Raw genomic sequence first — 17,126 nt, 5'->3', positions numbered from 1 at the left:
CACACATTGATTTGACTATGCGTCCCCAGCAAAAATAGGACGCAGGGAAGCGGGTAAATGAGAACACTGACCATTACACAAATAAAGTCATTTTTTAAGAGTAATTAGTACTTGTTAGTCTAATTTGATTGTTTTTCAGCTGCTAACACAGGAATATAATTCCGACATGAAGAACTGTACTACTTGTTGAAACCATATTTTTATGTCAGATATGAAGATTTTCTCCCCAATCTTGCAGCACCTCCAAATGACAGTGCAGGCACTCCAGGATGAGCTAAGGATCCAGCGTGACCTAAACCAGCTACTCCAGCAAGACCCCGCCAGCCAAAGCCGGGATTTAGCCTTGGCGTCCGAACCGACCGAGGAGAACTTTCGACGACTGCATTGTGAGCATGACAGGCAGGCCAAGGAGCTCTTTCTACTTAGGAAAACCTTGGAGGAGATGGAGTTGAGAATTGACACGCAGAAGCAAACCCTGGGAGCCCGAGATGAATCTATCAAGAAACTCCTGGAAATGCTGCAAAGCAAAGGTTGGTGGGAGTTTCTGCATCCTGTTAACTTAAAGATTGTTTACTGTGGAACAAGCTGATTTTTCACATCCGCCCCTGTATGCAATGAAGATATTTGTGGGTGCCTGTGAAGGAAAATCGCTTGTCTCGCCGTTCGGCTTGCAGCTTTCATGCCTTCGTGATGTAAAACTCTGTCAAAACAACAAAATGTATGAGTCATATTCGACAGGCTATATTTATTGCATTCTGCTTTCAATACTGAAAACGGTTTGCCCTATGCAGGGTTGGGTAGGGTTACTTTAACTGGATTACTTTCAATTACTTTTGGATGACTCCAATACCGAATATGCTAATAAAAGACAAAAGAAACTAAATAGGAATAAAATGATGACTCACAACACGTGGTAAGCTTTCTCTCCTGGCTTTGATCTCTTTGATCTTCGGCAAAACTAACAATTTTTTTTCTTTCTTTTGTCTTTTATTAGCATATTTGGTATATTGGAGTCATCCAAAAGTAATTGAAAGTAATCCAGTTAAAGTAACCCTACCCAACCCTGGCCCTATGTTTGTGTTAGTTTGAGACTTGGATAATTCATATAAAACATCATATGATAAAAAAAACTCTTTAAAATCCTTGTCCATGTATTAGCCTAGGCTAGCCCCCAGCTTAACAAAATATTTATTATGTACTTATTCATTACTAATATGTGTTCAGGTCAATCTGCTAAGGCATCAGAAGAGGACCAGGAGCGCACCAGGAGGCTGGCCGATGCAGAGATGCATCGGCATCATCTGGAAAGCTTATTGGATCAGCGAGACAGAGAGATAACTGCATTGAGAGAAGTAATTCCATGTTCAACTTTGGGAACTATAACAGTAACTTCTTCATCTGATCAGCAGAATAATTGTTCCATACAATGGAAGAATAGATCATTAATAATACGAAAGTGATGAGAAAATGTGTGTACTTACCATTTCCACTGTATGCTTTTGTGGCTGCTGTATACTTGTTATTGTTTGTGTTTTTATGTAAGTATTGGGGTTTGTATTTTGTAATTTCTTACAAAGTAGTACTAAGCAAATCTTTCCGGACAACAGGAGCTGCATCGCAGATATGAAGCAACACCGGAGTCCACCAAAACCAAAGCTTTACAGACAGTTATTGACATGAAGGTAAGGACTTTTCTACACCTAAATCTTGTTGATCTTGTCATGTCACTCTAGTTTTATGTATTAATCACTCAACCACAGGATGTAAAGATCAACTCCATGGAGCGAAACATGAGAGACATGGAAGAGGAACTGTTAATGATGAAGTCTAATGGACTTCTAAGCTGCGAGGAACGACAGGAAGAAATGAAGCAAATGGAGGTCTATCGTAGCCATACCAAATTCTTGAAGAGCAAGGTGAAACAAATATGAGATTTTTGTTGTTGTGGGAAATCATATCATCAATTTTTTAAGAGGGTTTCAAAGTAAGGAATGTTCAATGGATTCTGCTTTATCGGGATGCCAAATTTTGTCGTTTTAAGGGAAACATCTCTTCCATTTGCAATTGTTATAAGAAGCTGATCTGTGGTTTTGTCGCCACTGTCCACCCAGATGGAGCAGGTGAAGCAGGACCTCTCCAGGAAGGACACTGAGCTCCTCGGGCTTCAGACAAAATTGGAAACACTCACCAACCAGTTTTCAGACAGCAAACAGCACATTGAAGTTCTCAAGGAGTCTCTTACTGCCAAGGAGCAGAGGGCTGCTATTTTGCAAACTGAGGTACAGCGCAATCAAATTCAAACCACTAGTTGAATGAGTAAACGGATGGATTCATTCATCGCTCATTCATTCATTCATCCGGATGTGTAGATTCCGTATCTGTGAATCTTTTATGAAATTCCTCATGAGTTTCAGCTCTGAGCATGGTCTTGGTTGGAGATAGAGATGTATTGAGTTACAGCATGGACGCTGAGGCTTACAGTCTTGTCTTCTTGACCCGTAGACCTCTTACAAAGTCTTTAGTTTGCATAAACCTATATATGCCTATCATCCACAATACACACCGCTAGGTCAGTGATGGCGCCAGACAGCATACCTTCTTTTCCAAGGACACAACAGATGCCAATCAGGATGTAGACGCGATCATTATTACCGCAAATTCCGGACTATAGAGCGCACCTGATTATAAGCCGCACCCACCACATTTCGGCAGGAAAACCGATTTTGTACATACACAAGCCGCACCTGTATATTAGCCGCATGCGCCCACATTGAGAAAATGCAACACAAACACAAAATTAACCCAAGCCCGACACAGTCTAGAAATCACAGCCGGCAAAATGAACGGCAAATGATACCGGTACTTAAGGTTTGATGCAGACCTGCAGAGTCCGGGTACCCGTTGAAAGGAATCCAAGGAAAAAAGTATATTTCCAAAGGTAAGGGTGGGAAAAATATATATCCACTATTGTCGGCCGCGTCCACAAACACGTCTCACCTTTACTCCACTTCCCGTCAGTCCGCGTTTGCCCCGCCCTTTCTTTCTCATTTGCTCGTGCAAAACATATCAGAATAAAATTTCTAAAATAAATACATTACAAAAATATACAGTTGCAAATACATATTATACATAGTTACACATATTTACAAAGAAAGACGGTACACTGAGAGAGTTTTCAAAGCTTTAATAATAATATTATAACCTTTATCCCAAACCGTGCCTGTGAAGGGTAGCAAAACGCATCTAGCAACACGCCGTGCATGTAGAAACCACGGTAAACAGTCCTCATCTTCCTCCTAAAACTGACGTCATCAAAGTCGTCTTCCTTAAGTATGGGAAAGAGACTTTGTCGTATAGACGTCGTCCCACGCTCCCTTGTTCAAAAACACGCTAGCAACACGCTCACAAAGTAAAGTTTACGCACAGTAGCTCTGTTTCCTTCTTTATCGGACTGCTCGATTGCGTTTAGCTTGAAAGCTGCGTCATGTGCCTTTCTTTTTGCAATTTGCATGATGAGGATATGTCTACGCTAATTTATTTTGTGCACAAGCTAAGAAGTTGCAGTCTTCCTCGGCGCATATATTCCACCGGTCTAAATCTTACCTTTTGTACTCGAGCGCCGCTGGCGGCCGTTAGAAAAATGACATAAATTGGCCGCATCACTGAATAAGCCGCGGGGTTGAAAGTTTGGGGAAAACGTAGCGGCTTATAGTCCGGAACTTACGGTACTTATGTTTTGGTTCTACAACTCTTGCATCCAAAAAATTTGACTACACCCATGAGTATCGCCATCAGAGAGAGGACAAGGTGTATTGGAGCACCCTCTGCTCGCTAGTGTTTTTTCTTTATTTAGCCTTTCTATAAGACTTAATTGCCTGCACAAAATGTATTCAATTTTTACACTATTTCATGAAGATCTAAGCAAGACAAGCAGTGTAGAACCAGCGGTGAATGGCGGTAGTTTCTGCGTGTTTATGATAAAAACCTAGAATCAATCTCTAAACAAAGCCAACTAAACAATCTAATGGCACAGATCCCAGAGCTAAAAATAACTCGTACAACACGATGAAGCTCTGTGGTTGCGGTAGGACTATTTTGTAGATGGTTTGAATATGGTGTTCCTTTGGACCCTTTGGCTCCAAAATGATAAATTTGGACAGCTCTGAATATAGGTGCCAGACACCCTTATTGTTATTGTGAAAATGGGGCAAGAGATTTTTAGGTATAAAGGTAGGCTGTACCTGAAGAAACCTATAACAGCTTCTTAAAGTGCCATGTCTAATATTTTTGAATATGATGTTTCATCACTTTGCTATTATTGGCCATCAAAACTATTCCATTCTATTCTTAAAACAGCAAGATCAGTGGGTTATTTACTTATGTCCATTTCTTTCCATGTCAGGTGGATGCATTGCGTTTGCGCTTGGAAGAGAAGGAGGCAACTCTGAATAAGAAGAGCAAGCAGATCCACGAAATTTCAGAAGAGAAAGGCACGCTCAATGGCGAGATCCATGACCTTAAGGACATGCTTGAGGTGAAGGAGCGCAAAGTCAACGTGCTTCAGAAAAAGGTGATTGGAACTTAACATTGGTAATATCAAAACTTGAAAAAGATCTGAGTCGTTACCAATGTTCCCTCTAAGCTGCGCGCGTGCGCAATCGCGCACTGCCCGCACATTCTCAGCGCACAAGAGAATCTAGCCAGCTCAAAAAAATGAGGGCTCAAAATTGCTAATAAGAAGCGAATTAAGTCAAAGTTACAGTGCATGAAGGTAAAAATACACGGGTTCCACTGACGCTGTCTTCTAAATGCGGTATTCTGAAGTCAAGGTCCAAGTAGAACGAAGTTGAGTAAAGTCAGTAGAGTTTTTCGAGAACCGGCTTCTTCGGCTCGGCTCACTAAAAGGAACTGGCTCTTTCGGGTCCTAAACGGCTCTTCGTGTTTTTTTTGCTTCTTTAATCCCAACATGACCAAATAATATGTAAAATTATGCACAAAATGACTTAAAGGAAGGAGGGAATAGAACAAAAAAGAAATAAATACCAAAATGAAAAAGTAGTGAAAAGCTGAGAGAAAAAGAAACAAAAGGAAGAGAAAAAAATAAGGAAAAATATAGAAAAAAGCCAGAAAAAAATGAAAAAGAAAGAAACAAAGGAAAAAAGTAAATAGAGAACAAAAAGGAAAAAGTAATAGCTCTGAAAAAATAAACACAATGAGATTTTTTTTAAAGGAATTTAAAAAAAAGTAGAAAAAAACACGGGGAAAAGTTTGTGTTGCATTCAAATAATTTCTTATTATAGCAAGTGAATCTTGTTGCCAACATTGTACTTCCACTAAAAAATGTGATGAAGTACAGTTCTGTATCTTGCAATCGACTAAATAAGCCCCCAAAAATGTTAGTATTATGCGACAAAATATATCAGGAAAAAAAAGAAGTGGATATCTTGTGAAAGAATTGTGAAAACAAACGACGTTTGTAGGCCGTACAACCTTTGCAATAATACATGGGTCAATTCATTCAAAAGAGGAAAATAATTTTGCATTGCCGGAAACTCAGCAAAATGTAATTTGATGTCAAGTTTTGGACATGTTTGATAATGATCTAGTTGCCACTCTTGGGATTGCCGTTGCTCACTGTTGTTTTAAGCGTTGCTCACCGACTTTGTGTGAACGCTCAGACCCGTGGAAAATTACAGGGAACATTGGTCGGTACTAGTCCATACTAAAACGCAGCAGGAAAATGTTCTTACACAGTATCCCGGACCAAATCAAGGAGTCATGAATAATTTTTTATTTTTAGCAGTTGTTTATACCCCTCCGCACCTCAAATAAAAGGATCACAATTTCCAGGGACAGTAGTTTTGACGTCTATTCTACCCTTTTAAACTCCTTTTTGCCTGGTGTTTTTATGCTCCCCTTGAAGATTGAGAACCTCCAGGAGCAGCTGAGGGACAAAGAGAAGCAAATGAGCAGTTTAAAGGAAAGACTCAAGTCTTTGCAGGCTGACACGTCCAACACAGACACTGCCCTCACCACGCTGGAGGAATCTCTTGCAGAAAAGGTAAGAGAACACCTGTACACATGGCAGATGAGTAAATAAACAGCTTCTCGCTTTACTTTCTTTGAACGATCCGTTTCATACTTGAGGTGTAAATGCGAGGTTAAATCAATTCGTCAGGTAAGTGACAATCACCCAGCTGGCATTGTATAGAAGACATTGAAGAGTTTTGAATATACCGTATTTTCCGCACTATAAGGCGCACCAGGTTATAGGGCGCACCCCGAAAAAATAGTTTTTGGTCCTATATCTTCCATAGATAAGGCGCACCGGATTATAGGGCGCTACAATGGGAACGTCGACAAAACAGATGATTCAGTCAAACTGATTACCCCCTTAACATTCCCAAAGCTTGCAAAGAAGGAAATACGTGTCGAAGACACGTGCGGATGCGGTGTCCGTACGATGTCACTCAAATGCATCGTTCCATCATTCGGAAGGTTAAAGTCTTGGGATTCAAGAAATGCCAACCATTCCTTAGTTTCTATTTTCTTTTTCGCTCGCAATAAACACTTGGAATTGAGTTTAATTTAAAAATAGACACTCCATTCCATCCATTATCTGCACCGCTTATCACAGAAACATCGAGTTCAGTCTGAAACAAGATACAGGGAAAATATATAGCCGGAGTAGCTCACGGAAGTCGTTGTGTTCAATAATAATGTGCAGCCATGCTCCTCTTATATCCGTGAGTGTAGTAAATCCAGGAGAATAAAATATTTACAAATACAGAATGGTGAAAAATGCTTTCTGTATGCCGTCAACCATGTGCTATACACATTCATCTTTTTCGGCCAATTGCAGGCTTTGTTTTGCCGCTTCAGCCTATGCCAGCCTGTAAATGATAAAAAGGATCCGCCCCTTGACCTCCGAATAACTTTAGCCAATAGTGATCGATTCAACTGATGATTGACACATCTTTTTTGGCCAATTGCAGGCTTTGTTTTGCAGCTTAAGCCTATGCCAGCCTGTAAATGATAAAAAGGATCCGCCCCTTGACCTCTGAATAACTTTAGCCAATAGCGATCGATTCAAATGATGATTGACACATTGGTTAGCCAATGAAACGCCGGTAAATAAATCCCAGCATACACCGCGGACTACTTGGCGTTCGGGGGAAAATCGAGTCGGCGGCTGCAAGTTAGTTGGAAGACTTTGCGACTTAATATTGATCCATAAATACTGTATTATAAGGCGCATGGTCAGCTTTTAAAAAAAATAAAGGCTTTTAGGTGCGCCTTATAGTGCGGAAAATACAGTACTATTAACGTCATGAATACATTTGAATTGAAATTTTAACAAAAAAATCTCAGCAGATTCGGCTTTAGCATTGCCAAGTGGAAAAGTGGAGCCTTCCTTCATTTTGACATTCATATACAGTACAGTCTATTTTTATCCATATGTGTATGCAGTGTGTGTTTCATTTACACTTTGTGATAGGAACGAATCATAGAGCGATTGAAGGAACAGCGAGACAGAGATGACCGAGAGAAGACTGAAGAGTTGGAGTGCACGAAGAAGGAGCTGAAAGAGCTGAAGGAGAGGTTGAGCTTATTGCAGGGAGACCTGTCAGACAGAGAGGTGATAATCATTCAATTCCGAACACAGCTATTCATCTAGTGTCTTTTATTATAAGATGAAGTTTCTGTAAAAGTTTAAACAAAATATTGTCACACTTTCGAAAAATGTATATTTGTGAATTTTGTTCTGTATACTTAAGTTATCTTAAATTTTCACGTGATCACATTTTTTGGGGGGGAAGTAATTGCCCAAGACACCAGAGGAAACGGTGCCTCTGCGACCCTAGTGGTTAAGGGATCCAACCAACCAACTAAATACATATTTTTGTTGTGATTGCTGTCAGAGATAGTCATTATTAAGACTCTTTGGTGGCTGTATTTACACAGATAAAATACATATATTGTTAAAAACTAAATCGTGATACCAGGAGCAAAAGTACTCACGTCTTCCATGTTGGTTGAAAGAGAAAAAAAGAACGCCCCCAGGGGGGCGTGGTTTATTACACGTCAGTGAAAACATTACACACATGAGCACGACTTCACAATAAAAGAATATAAGATTGATAAACGTACAAGAGGTATAATTAGACTGATTATTGAAACGTTGTTTATGTGTGTGTGTGTGTGTGTGTGTGTGTGTGTGTGTGTGTGTGTGTGTGTGTGTGTGTGTGTGTGTGTGTGTGTGTGTGTGTGTGTGTGTGTGTGTGTGTGAGAAAGATTGTTTTTGTATTTAGGAATAAAAAAACAAGTTATTTTCACTAGACTGAATTTCTGAGAGATTTACATCCAAAACGGCCACCTTGACAATTTCCCCATTTTTATTGTGCTCAGACATCTCTGCTTGACCTAAAGGAGCATGCATCATCGCTGGCTTCTTCAGGCTTGAAAAAGGACTCCAAACTAAAGAGTTTGGAGATTGCCCTCGAGCAAAAACGGGAGGAGTGTCACAAACTGGATAACCACCTTAAGAGAGTAAGATATTTTATCTTGCCGCTGGTTTGTAATTTGAAAACCTTTACCTATATCCTCTCATTTTCAGGCTCAGAATGCAGCTCTAGAAGCTCAGGCCAACACTGAGGTGGCAGAACGCATTAAAAGCCTGGATCAGGAAGTGGCCCGCCACAAAGAGGATTCTGGGAAATCGCAAGCCGAGGTGGACCGCCTGCTTGAGATCCTCCGGGAAATGGAAAATGAGAAAAATGAAAAAGACAAGAAGATCATCGAGCTAGAGGGGTAGGTCTTTAATTATGTTTCTTGAAGCATCTTGTACTACATTACTCACTATTTTTTGACCCCAAAAACTAAAACAATCAAAGCTTTTGCAAGATATGGTGACAAGTCTATAGCATTCTGTATCACTGCTGTGTCAGTAGAAAACAAGTTAAATTTCATATTTAATTTAAAAAGAGAAAAACAAAATTAATTAGTACATAGGGTACTCGACTTTTGACAATAAAAGAAAATCATGTTTTAACTTCAATCCAAGAACCAACACTGTTATGCTGCAACCAATGTTCCCTGTAATTTTCCACGGGTCTGAGCGTTCACACAAAGTCGGTGAGCAACGCTTGAAACAACAGTGAGCAACAGCAATCCCAAGTGTGACAACTAAGTCATTGTCAAACATGTCCAAAACTTGACATCAAGTTACATTTTGCTGAGTTTCCGGCAATGCAAAATTATTTTTCTCTTTTTGAATGAATTGACTCATGTACTATTGCAAAGGTCTACAAACGTCGTTTGTTCGTACAATTCTTTCACAAGATATCCATTTCTTTTTATTTCCTGATAGATTTTGTCGCATAATATTAACATTTTGGGGGGCTTATTTAGTCGGTTGTAAGATACAGAACTGTACTTAATCACATTTTTTAGTGGAAGTACAATGTTGGCAACAAGATTCACTTGATATAATTGGAAATTATTTGAATGCAACACAAACTTTTTCTTCTTTTTTCCGTTTTTTTTTCTACTTTTTTTTAAATTCCTTCCAAAAAAATCTCATTGTGTTTATTTTTTCCGAGCTGTTACTTTTTTCTTTTTGTTCTCTATTTACTTTTTTTCCTACATTTCTTTCTTTTCTTTTTTTCTGGTCCTTTTGTTTCTTTTCACTACTTTTTCATTTTGGTATTTATTTCTTTTTTGTTCTATGTTTTAGTCATTTAGTCATTTTGTGCATAATTTTACATAATATTTAGTCATGTTGGGATCAAAGAAGCAAAAACAACCTGAAGAGCCGTTTACGACCCGAAAGAGTTGGTTTTTAGATAACATCTTCTGCTATAACAAAGACATTTGTGGTATGTTCTAATATGAGTTACTTTTCATTTGGTCATGATACAATTATTTCTTCATGAAATTTGAACTCTTCAACATGATTTATGTGTTAACTTAGTAATCACATGAGTTAGATATGATGATATTCTCAGTGATAGTTTTTAAAAGCAAAGGCAGTCCAATGTTTTTTAATGTGACTGATTTTGAGTTGACTTAAACTGTAATTTTATATGGGATAGTTCAAAATACATTGAAAATTTATGCTGTTGTTTTGTCTATTTCTTTGTCATCTGAGTGCATTGAAAGTACTTAAAAACACGGAAAACCCATGTGCTTCGGGGAGCTTCGCCCGACTTGTCCCCCCACCAGGGCACTGCCCTGGACCTAGCTGGGTGCCCGCGGCCCCCAGACCCCCGCCTAATTTTCAGATAATTTCACTTCGGTCAAATCACATCCCTGTTAATACTACAAAACGTTGCTGTTACATGGTCTGCACGGATAACTTGGGATATGATTACCAGGATTATATGGTGGGAGTTTTTTTTTCCCCTCTTTTTTTTCTTCAAACCATTCCCAAAACACAAGTAGGATGCTCAACATAATCAATAGTGGGTTTAGACATCTGGACTTAAAACATTCGCAGAAGTGATACACTTTTATGTTTTCTCTATCTCCATTCTCTCTATTGTAATTGTTCTTGTCTTTTAATGCTCACTTGCCTTCTTAATGGATATTTTCCACTCTCACAGTTTGGCATCAAGGTTAGTACATTTCCTTTGGTGCTTGCATCACTTTTTTCATCATTTCATCAAAACTTGTCTATGTGCCTTAATGTATGCAGCATTTCCATGTTTGGTACAAGTTGTGTACGTTAACTTACGTTGTTCCGCATGTGAAAACATCATGGCTAGATGTAAACACAGGGATTTCCTTCAAAAAGAAGTGGGAGCTGTTTTGGGACTGAGCATAAATTTATGTGGATAAATGTCACTATTGTTTCATTTTGTAATCTGTACAATAGATTGGTATCCATACCACGCATTAAATAAATCAATAATTCTGCTATGTTTTTAACGGTTTGACATAAAAAACAGGGCTTTGAAATTTACAATTGAAATTAAAATGATGTCCAAACTCATCATAGACCTCAAATTATTGAGTTTGAAATCACTGGCATACAAGGTTTTGCAAGTTAAATTAAATTGCGATTGAAATTCCAAGAAATTCCAATTTGCACAAATTTTGATTCATTTGAAGATGAATGCGGTCTGTAACATACTTTTTCATGACATGCTCACTTGCCAGCACGCATCAGTTGGAAATTCAAAGTAACGAGCTACTTTTTTGTGTCAGTAATCTGGGGGTAATGTAATTACCGTATTTTCCGCACTATAAGGCGCACCGGGTTATAGGGCGCACCCCCAAAAAATAGTTTTTGGTCCTATATTTTCCATACATAAGGCGCACCGGATTATAAGGCGCTACAATGGGAACGTCGACAAAACAGTCAGATAGTTCAGTCAAACTTATTACCCCCTTAACATTCCCAAAGCTTGCAAAGAAGCAAATACGTGTCACAGACCTGTACGGTGTCTGTACGATGTCACCAATCACTCAAATGCATCGTTCCAAATATCATTCGGAAGGTTAAAGTCTTGGGATTCAAGAAATGCCAAACATTTCTTAGTTTCCATTTTATTTTTTGCTGGCAACTGTGTGGACAGCAAAGTAAGAATTTTATTTTGCAGGTAAAAAGGGTTCTTTACTGTGCATATGACAATAAACACTTTGAATTGAATTGAGTTTAAAAATAGACTCATCACAGAAACATCAAGATCGTTCTAAAACAAGATACCGGGAAAATATAAAGCTGCATAGCTCACCTAAGTTCTTTTGCAGCCATCACGTTCAATAATGATACGTAACCATGGTCTTCTTACAACCGTGAGTGTAGTAAATCCAGGTGAGTAAAATATTTACAAATACAGAATAGTAAAAAAAGTTTTCTCTATGCCGTAGTGCAACCCAACGTGTGATTCACATTCAACTTTTTCAGCCAATTGCAGGCTTTGTTTCGCCCCTTTAGCCTATGCGAGCCTGTAAATGATAAAAAGGATCCGCCCCCTTTACCTCCGAATAACTTTAGCCAATAGTGACTGATTCAAATGATGATTGACACATTGGTTAGGAAATGAAACGCCGGTATATAAATCCCAGCATACACCGCGGACTACTTCGCCTTCGGGGGAAAATCGAGTCGGCGGCTGCTTGCCTTAGTTGCAAGACTTTGCGACTTAATATTGATCCATATATAAGGCGCACTGTATTATAAGGCGCATGGTCAGCTTTTGAAAAAAATAAAGGCTTCTAGGTGCGCCTTATAGTGCGGAAAATACGATACTTATTTTGCCCTCACAGGCCTCCATTCAAAACAAATGGAGCTGGTTGGGTTGGTTAACATAAGCCCTATCGAGTCCATCTATTGTTGTCCATACAGGCAGATGAAAGACCAGACAAAGAAAGTGGCATCTCTGAAGCACAAAGAACAGGTGGAGAAAAGCAAGAATGCACGGCTTATAGTGGAAGCCAAGAAACGTGAGGACAACATGTCTGAGAGCTCACTGCAGGTGAAGGTGAGGCGTTAATGCTCAGCACCAAGGCATCACCATAACTGACTATTGATTCCCGGTCTTGAACTGTAGGACTCCCTGCGTCAGAAATCTGAGCGCATCGAGGAACTAGAGGAGGCATTGAGAGAGAGCGTGCAGATCACTGCAGAACGCGAGATGGTGCTCGCCCAGGAGGAGGCTGCCAGGTCCCTGAACGAGAAACAGGTACACGCACGACTAACGCAACGGCACATCTCACTGTTGAATGGAAGAAAACCCGCGTTGTGGTCATCATTCATTTTTCTTTAAATTGACGCCTCTTTGCTGGGCATTCCCTCCTTCTTTCAGTTTTTTGTCATTTTCTTTCTCTTCCCTTCTAATCTTGCTACTCACCGACTGTCAGAAGTACTCACTCAATGCAATGCATGAGTCCAACCTCGCCCACTTAAAGTGGTTTAAGGTACGAGCCTTGTTTTTGCGTGCGTGTATGAGTGCGAGTGTGTTACATCTCACTCACAGGTGATAACGAATTATGAACACCAACACTTATTGCACATATGCAGCCTGAAAATAACAAGTCTTTGTTGTTTACCTTCCAACATGTTCAGTTTTCAGAAAAAAATCTCTTTTCAAGTGTGGTATTGATAGACCCATAGCGCTTTATTACACAATAATATTAGTGTATTCCCTTGCCATCTTCCTGTCAAGAAAGGAACTACAGCAGGGGTCTGCAACCACCGGGCCGCGGATCGGTACTGGGCCGTGGTTGTTTGGTTCCGGGCTGCATAGAAAGAAACAAAAGCTTGCCTTTTTTCTTTGCATATACCATATTCATTTGTATACTTGAATTTTTTTTGACCCGAAAAAAAACCCCCCTCGAAGTCTGGGTGAGCGTTAGACCGAGTAATATAGCAATGATTTATCCGTCGACAAGTATCGCTGATTTTATTCACTCAACATAGAAAAAAGTGGGAATCAAACCTGGATCGCAGAGATGAAAACGCGGAATCCTTACTAAAACAAGAGGGTTGAAGATAACAAAGGAAAATGAATTAGACTTTATCCCTTCATCGTACTATATTACTCAAGGTGCCACGTTGTACAGCGTTATAACGGAGCTTTATGGGAAAGAGTTCAGCCCAAAAAGGAAAAAATAGTGTGATGATGAGATAAAATCAATTGTTTTCCCCATGTAATCTTGATACTTAGTGTTCTAGGTCAGGGACCTCCATACATTACATAATTAATGGAAATAGCGTTAAATAGACTCAGTCAACCACTAAAAAGAATGTACTTAAGAAAAAACAAAAAGACCAGCACTAGGGAGATATTTGGTCCCACGAGGACCATGTTGGAGACCCCTGGTCTCGTGTTTACACAGTGGATTTGGGCGTATTATTATTATTGTTGTTATTATTACGAATATCATTATTGGGTCAGGCCTTGAGAATAAAGTCAGACATGAAACCAGTCAGTCGTACAGAAAAGGTTGTCGACCACTGAACTACAGTATAACGGATTAAAGATAGTAGTGTCATTCTATGTCAAATTACCCAACTATTCTGTACTTTTTGAGTGATTTACACAACACAAAATGTTTTAGGTGAGTAGGAGCGGGTGATTGGGAGCTCACAGTCAAAGGAATTTTTGCATTTTGTGCCAGATCGTTGTTGCTTTTGTTTCAAACTCTACAATTTCAGGGATTACAGAGTCAATTTCTGCCAATTACATATGCAGGGTTGGGTAGGATTACTTTAACTGGATTACTTTCAATGACTTTTGGATTACTCCAATACCAATTATGCTAATAAAAGACAAAAGAAACTAAATATGAATCAAATGATGACTCACAACACATGGTAAGCTTTCTCTCCTGGCTTTGAACTCTTTGATCTCCGGCAAAACTAACATAAAATGCAACAGAAACAAAATGAAAATAAATCCAAACAGCTTGCCAACATCATTTTTGCCGTTCCATGTATTCCATTACTCCCCAAGCCTGCACAAAATTTAGTCATTTTATTCCTATTTAGTTTCTTTTGTCTTTTATTAGCATATTTGGTATTGGAGTAATCCAAAAGTAATTGAAAGTAATCCAGTTAAAGTAACCCTACCCAACCCTGTTAAAATGCATTCATTTTCAGTTTTCTCGTGTTGTTTTTGAAAAGATAAGGAGAATGTTCATTAAAAGAAGGATGATTCGATTTAAAAAGTGTATGCTGCTGCCTTGAATATTTCAATTGTGGTTTAAAAAAATCACTTATAGCAAAAGAAACAAAAGTTGAGTTCGGATTTTTTTTCAATTGGCTTGTTTAAGTGCCCAGTGATTGTGCAGAACTAAGGAACCCTCGTTCACCTACAATGGTCCTACCTGCATTTGGATGTCACCTTCCGCTAACCCACTTTATTCAATGAAAGGGATCTCTTGTAGAGTTTCCTGTGGAACTTACCATTTGAGTGGTCACCAGGGTTCCTTACCTTTTGGTATAGAATTATTCAATTAGATGTTGTGTACAGCTTCTACTTCACTCACCCTTTACATCCTCATAATACTTTGGGCAACCCTTTATTTTACCAAAGCATTTTATCTTGTCAAAAATGCAATTTTTCTATACAGCATCTTCTAGTTTCCCAACTGTTGTGTGTGTTTTTGTCAAGATGGAGGAGTTGCTTGGGGCTATGGAAAAGGTGAAGCAGGAGCTAGAATCCATGCGGGCCAAACTGTCCTCAACCCAGCAGTCTCTGTGTGAAAAGGAAGCCCACCTCACCACCTTACGAGCCGAACGCAGGAAGCACCTGGAGGAGGTGCTTGAGATGAAGTAAGGACACAGCGGGGTATATTGTTCATCAGCCCTGCAGAAGGCTCTGGAGTTTATCCCAGCTTGCTAAGCTATATTAATGTTGATTTGCATGCGTTTTACTAGGGCTGCAACCAGTGTTCCCTCTAAGCTGCGTGCGTGCGCAATTGCGCACTGCTCGCAAATTCTCAGCGCACAAGAAAATCTAGCCAGCGCACAAAAATGAGGGCTCAAAATTACTCATTAAGAAGCGACTTAAGTCAAAGTTACAGTGCATGAAGGTAAAAATACACGGGTTCCCCTGACGCTGTGTCCTAAATGCGGTATTTTGAAGTCGAGTCAAAGTAGAACCAGGTTGAGTAAAGTTAGTAGAGTTTGTCGAGAACCGGCTTCTTCGGCCCGGCTCACTAAAAAGAACCGGCTCTTTCCGGTCCCAAACGGCTCTTTAGGTTGTTTTTGCTTCTTTAATCCTAACATTACCAAATATATAAGTAAAATTATGCACAAAATGACTTGAAGGAAGGGGGGAATAGAACAAAAAAGAAAAAAATACCAAAATGAAAAGGTAGTGAAAAGCTGAGAAAAAAGGAAAAAAAGGAAGAGGAAAAAAAAGAAGGAAAGTTTTAGAAAAAAGCCAGAAAAAAAGAAAAGAAAGAAATGTAGGAAAAAAGTAAATAGAGAACAAAAAGAAAAAAGTAACAGCTCGGAAAAAGTAAACACAAGGACATTTTTTTAAAGGAATTTAAAAAAAAGAAGAAAAAAAACATGGAAAAAAGAAGAAAAAGTTTGTGTTGCATTTAAATAATTTCCAATTATATCAAGTCAATCTTGTTGCCAACAATGAACTTCCACTAAAAATGTAATTAAATACAGTTCTGTATCGTGCAACCGACTAAATAAGCCCCAAAAATATTAGCATTATGCGACGAAAGATACCAGGAATAAAAGAAAAGGAAATCTTGTGAAAGAATTGTAAAAACAAATGACGTTTGTAGGCCCTGCAACCTTTGCAATCGTACATGAGTCAATTCATTCAAAAGTGAAAATAATGTTTGCATTGCCAGAAACTCGGCAAAATGTAACTTGATGTCAAGTTTTGGACATGTTTGATAATGACTTAGTTGCCACACTTGGGATTGCTGTTGCTCACTGTTGTTTCAAGCGTTGCTCACCGACTTTGTGTGAACGCTCAGACCTGTGGAAAATTAGAGGGAACATTGGCTGCAACCAATTAGTCGACGTTGTAGGAAAAAATTTGTAATGGATATAGTCGACAATTAATTCCTTTTTCGATCATTGTCGCCAGACAAGTTTTTCTAACAGAGGGATGATTCTCTACCTGAAAAATAATCTCTGCTGAGAGTCGAGCATGCGCAATTGCATCTTTGTAACATAAACAATCAGAAATGGCGGCGTCAACATCAACTACGTATATCAAAACTTCTTAAGTTTGAGAGTATTTTAACCAGGATACAGCGGATAAGAATACTCCTTGCAAATCTTGCAAAACAGACCTTGCATATCATGGCAGTAACTCGGTGACGCACAAACATTTAAAGAACACGTCAGACAGTTGAATAATACATAGTCTGACTCGCCTTAAAGCCAATACGTTTTTGATGACATGCGTTGTACGTTTTATAAGTGGAAATTTCGCTATAAAAGAGAGCTTGAGCATTATAACGGACTGTTCCTGACAAAAGTATTTGATATTAAATGCATGAAGACCAAAGAACAAACGTTAGTTGTTAAAACGTTAAAAAGAACAAACGTCAGTTCTTTAAAACGTTTTTTTATTTTTATTTTAAACTGTTGCGACATGTTTAAAATAAAAAATCTTCTTGTTAGACTTTGCAGTTGACCA

At 39.0% G+C, this 17,126-nt stretch overlaps 1 protein-coding gene across 3 annotated transcripts in view; it reads left to right on the top strand.

Annotated features, from left to right (window-relative positions):
• Positions 1 to 17,126, top strand: part of LOC148362184 (ELKS/Rab6-interacting/CAST family member 1-like) — a 49,092-nt gene that overhangs the window by 13,146 nt on the left and 18,820 nt on the right. For 2 of the 3 annotated variants that reach the window (XR_015850845.1, XM_088339595.1), the window contains exons 4-16: positions 239 to 530; positions 1,225 to 1,352; positions 1,608 to 1,682; positions 1,761 to 1,916; positions 2,112 to 2,279; positions 4,403 to 4,570; positions 5,924 to 6,061; positions 7,499 to 7,639; positions 8,410 to 8,550; positions 8,618 to 8,811; positions 12,353 to 12,488; positions 12,558 to 12,689; positions 15,123 to 15,283. Coding sequence is in view for 2 of the 3 variants with exons in the window: in XM_088339595.1 (XP_088195721.1) it covers positions 239 to 530; positions 1,225 to 1,352; positions 1,608 to 1,682; positions 1,761 to 1,916; positions 2,112 to 2,279; positions 4,403 to 4,570; positions 5,924 to 6,061; positions 7,499 to 7,639; positions 8,410 to 8,550; positions 8,618 to 8,811; positions 12,353 to 12,488; positions 12,558 to 12,689; positions 15,123 to 15,283 (2,030 nt within the window). In the remaining variant the exon portion in view is untranslated. Of the gene's footprint in view, positions 1 to 238; positions 531 to 1,224; positions 1,353 to 1,607; positions 1,683 to 1,760; positions 1,917 to 2,111; positions 2,280 to 4,402; positions 4,571 to 5,923; positions 6,062 to 7,498; positions 7,640 to 8,409; positions 8,551 to 8,617; positions 8,812 to 12,352; positions 12,489 to 12,557; positions 12,690 to 12,867; positions 12,925 to 15,122; positions 15,284 to 17,126 lie in introns of all 3 variants that reach the window. The other variant, XM_088339594.1, reaches the window with a different exon arrangement.

The sequence above is a fragment of the Urocampus carinirostris genome, chromosome 7 (assembly GCF_059441175.1).
Source record: "Urocampus carinirostris isolate Australia breed hairy pipefish chromosome 7, RoL_Ucar_1.0, whole genome shotgun sequence".
NCBI lineage: Eukaryota > Metazoa > Chordata > Actinopteri > Syngnathiformes > Syngnathidae > Urocampus > Urocampus carinirostris.
This window is presented reverse-complemented; position numbering and strand designations above follow the sequence as displayed.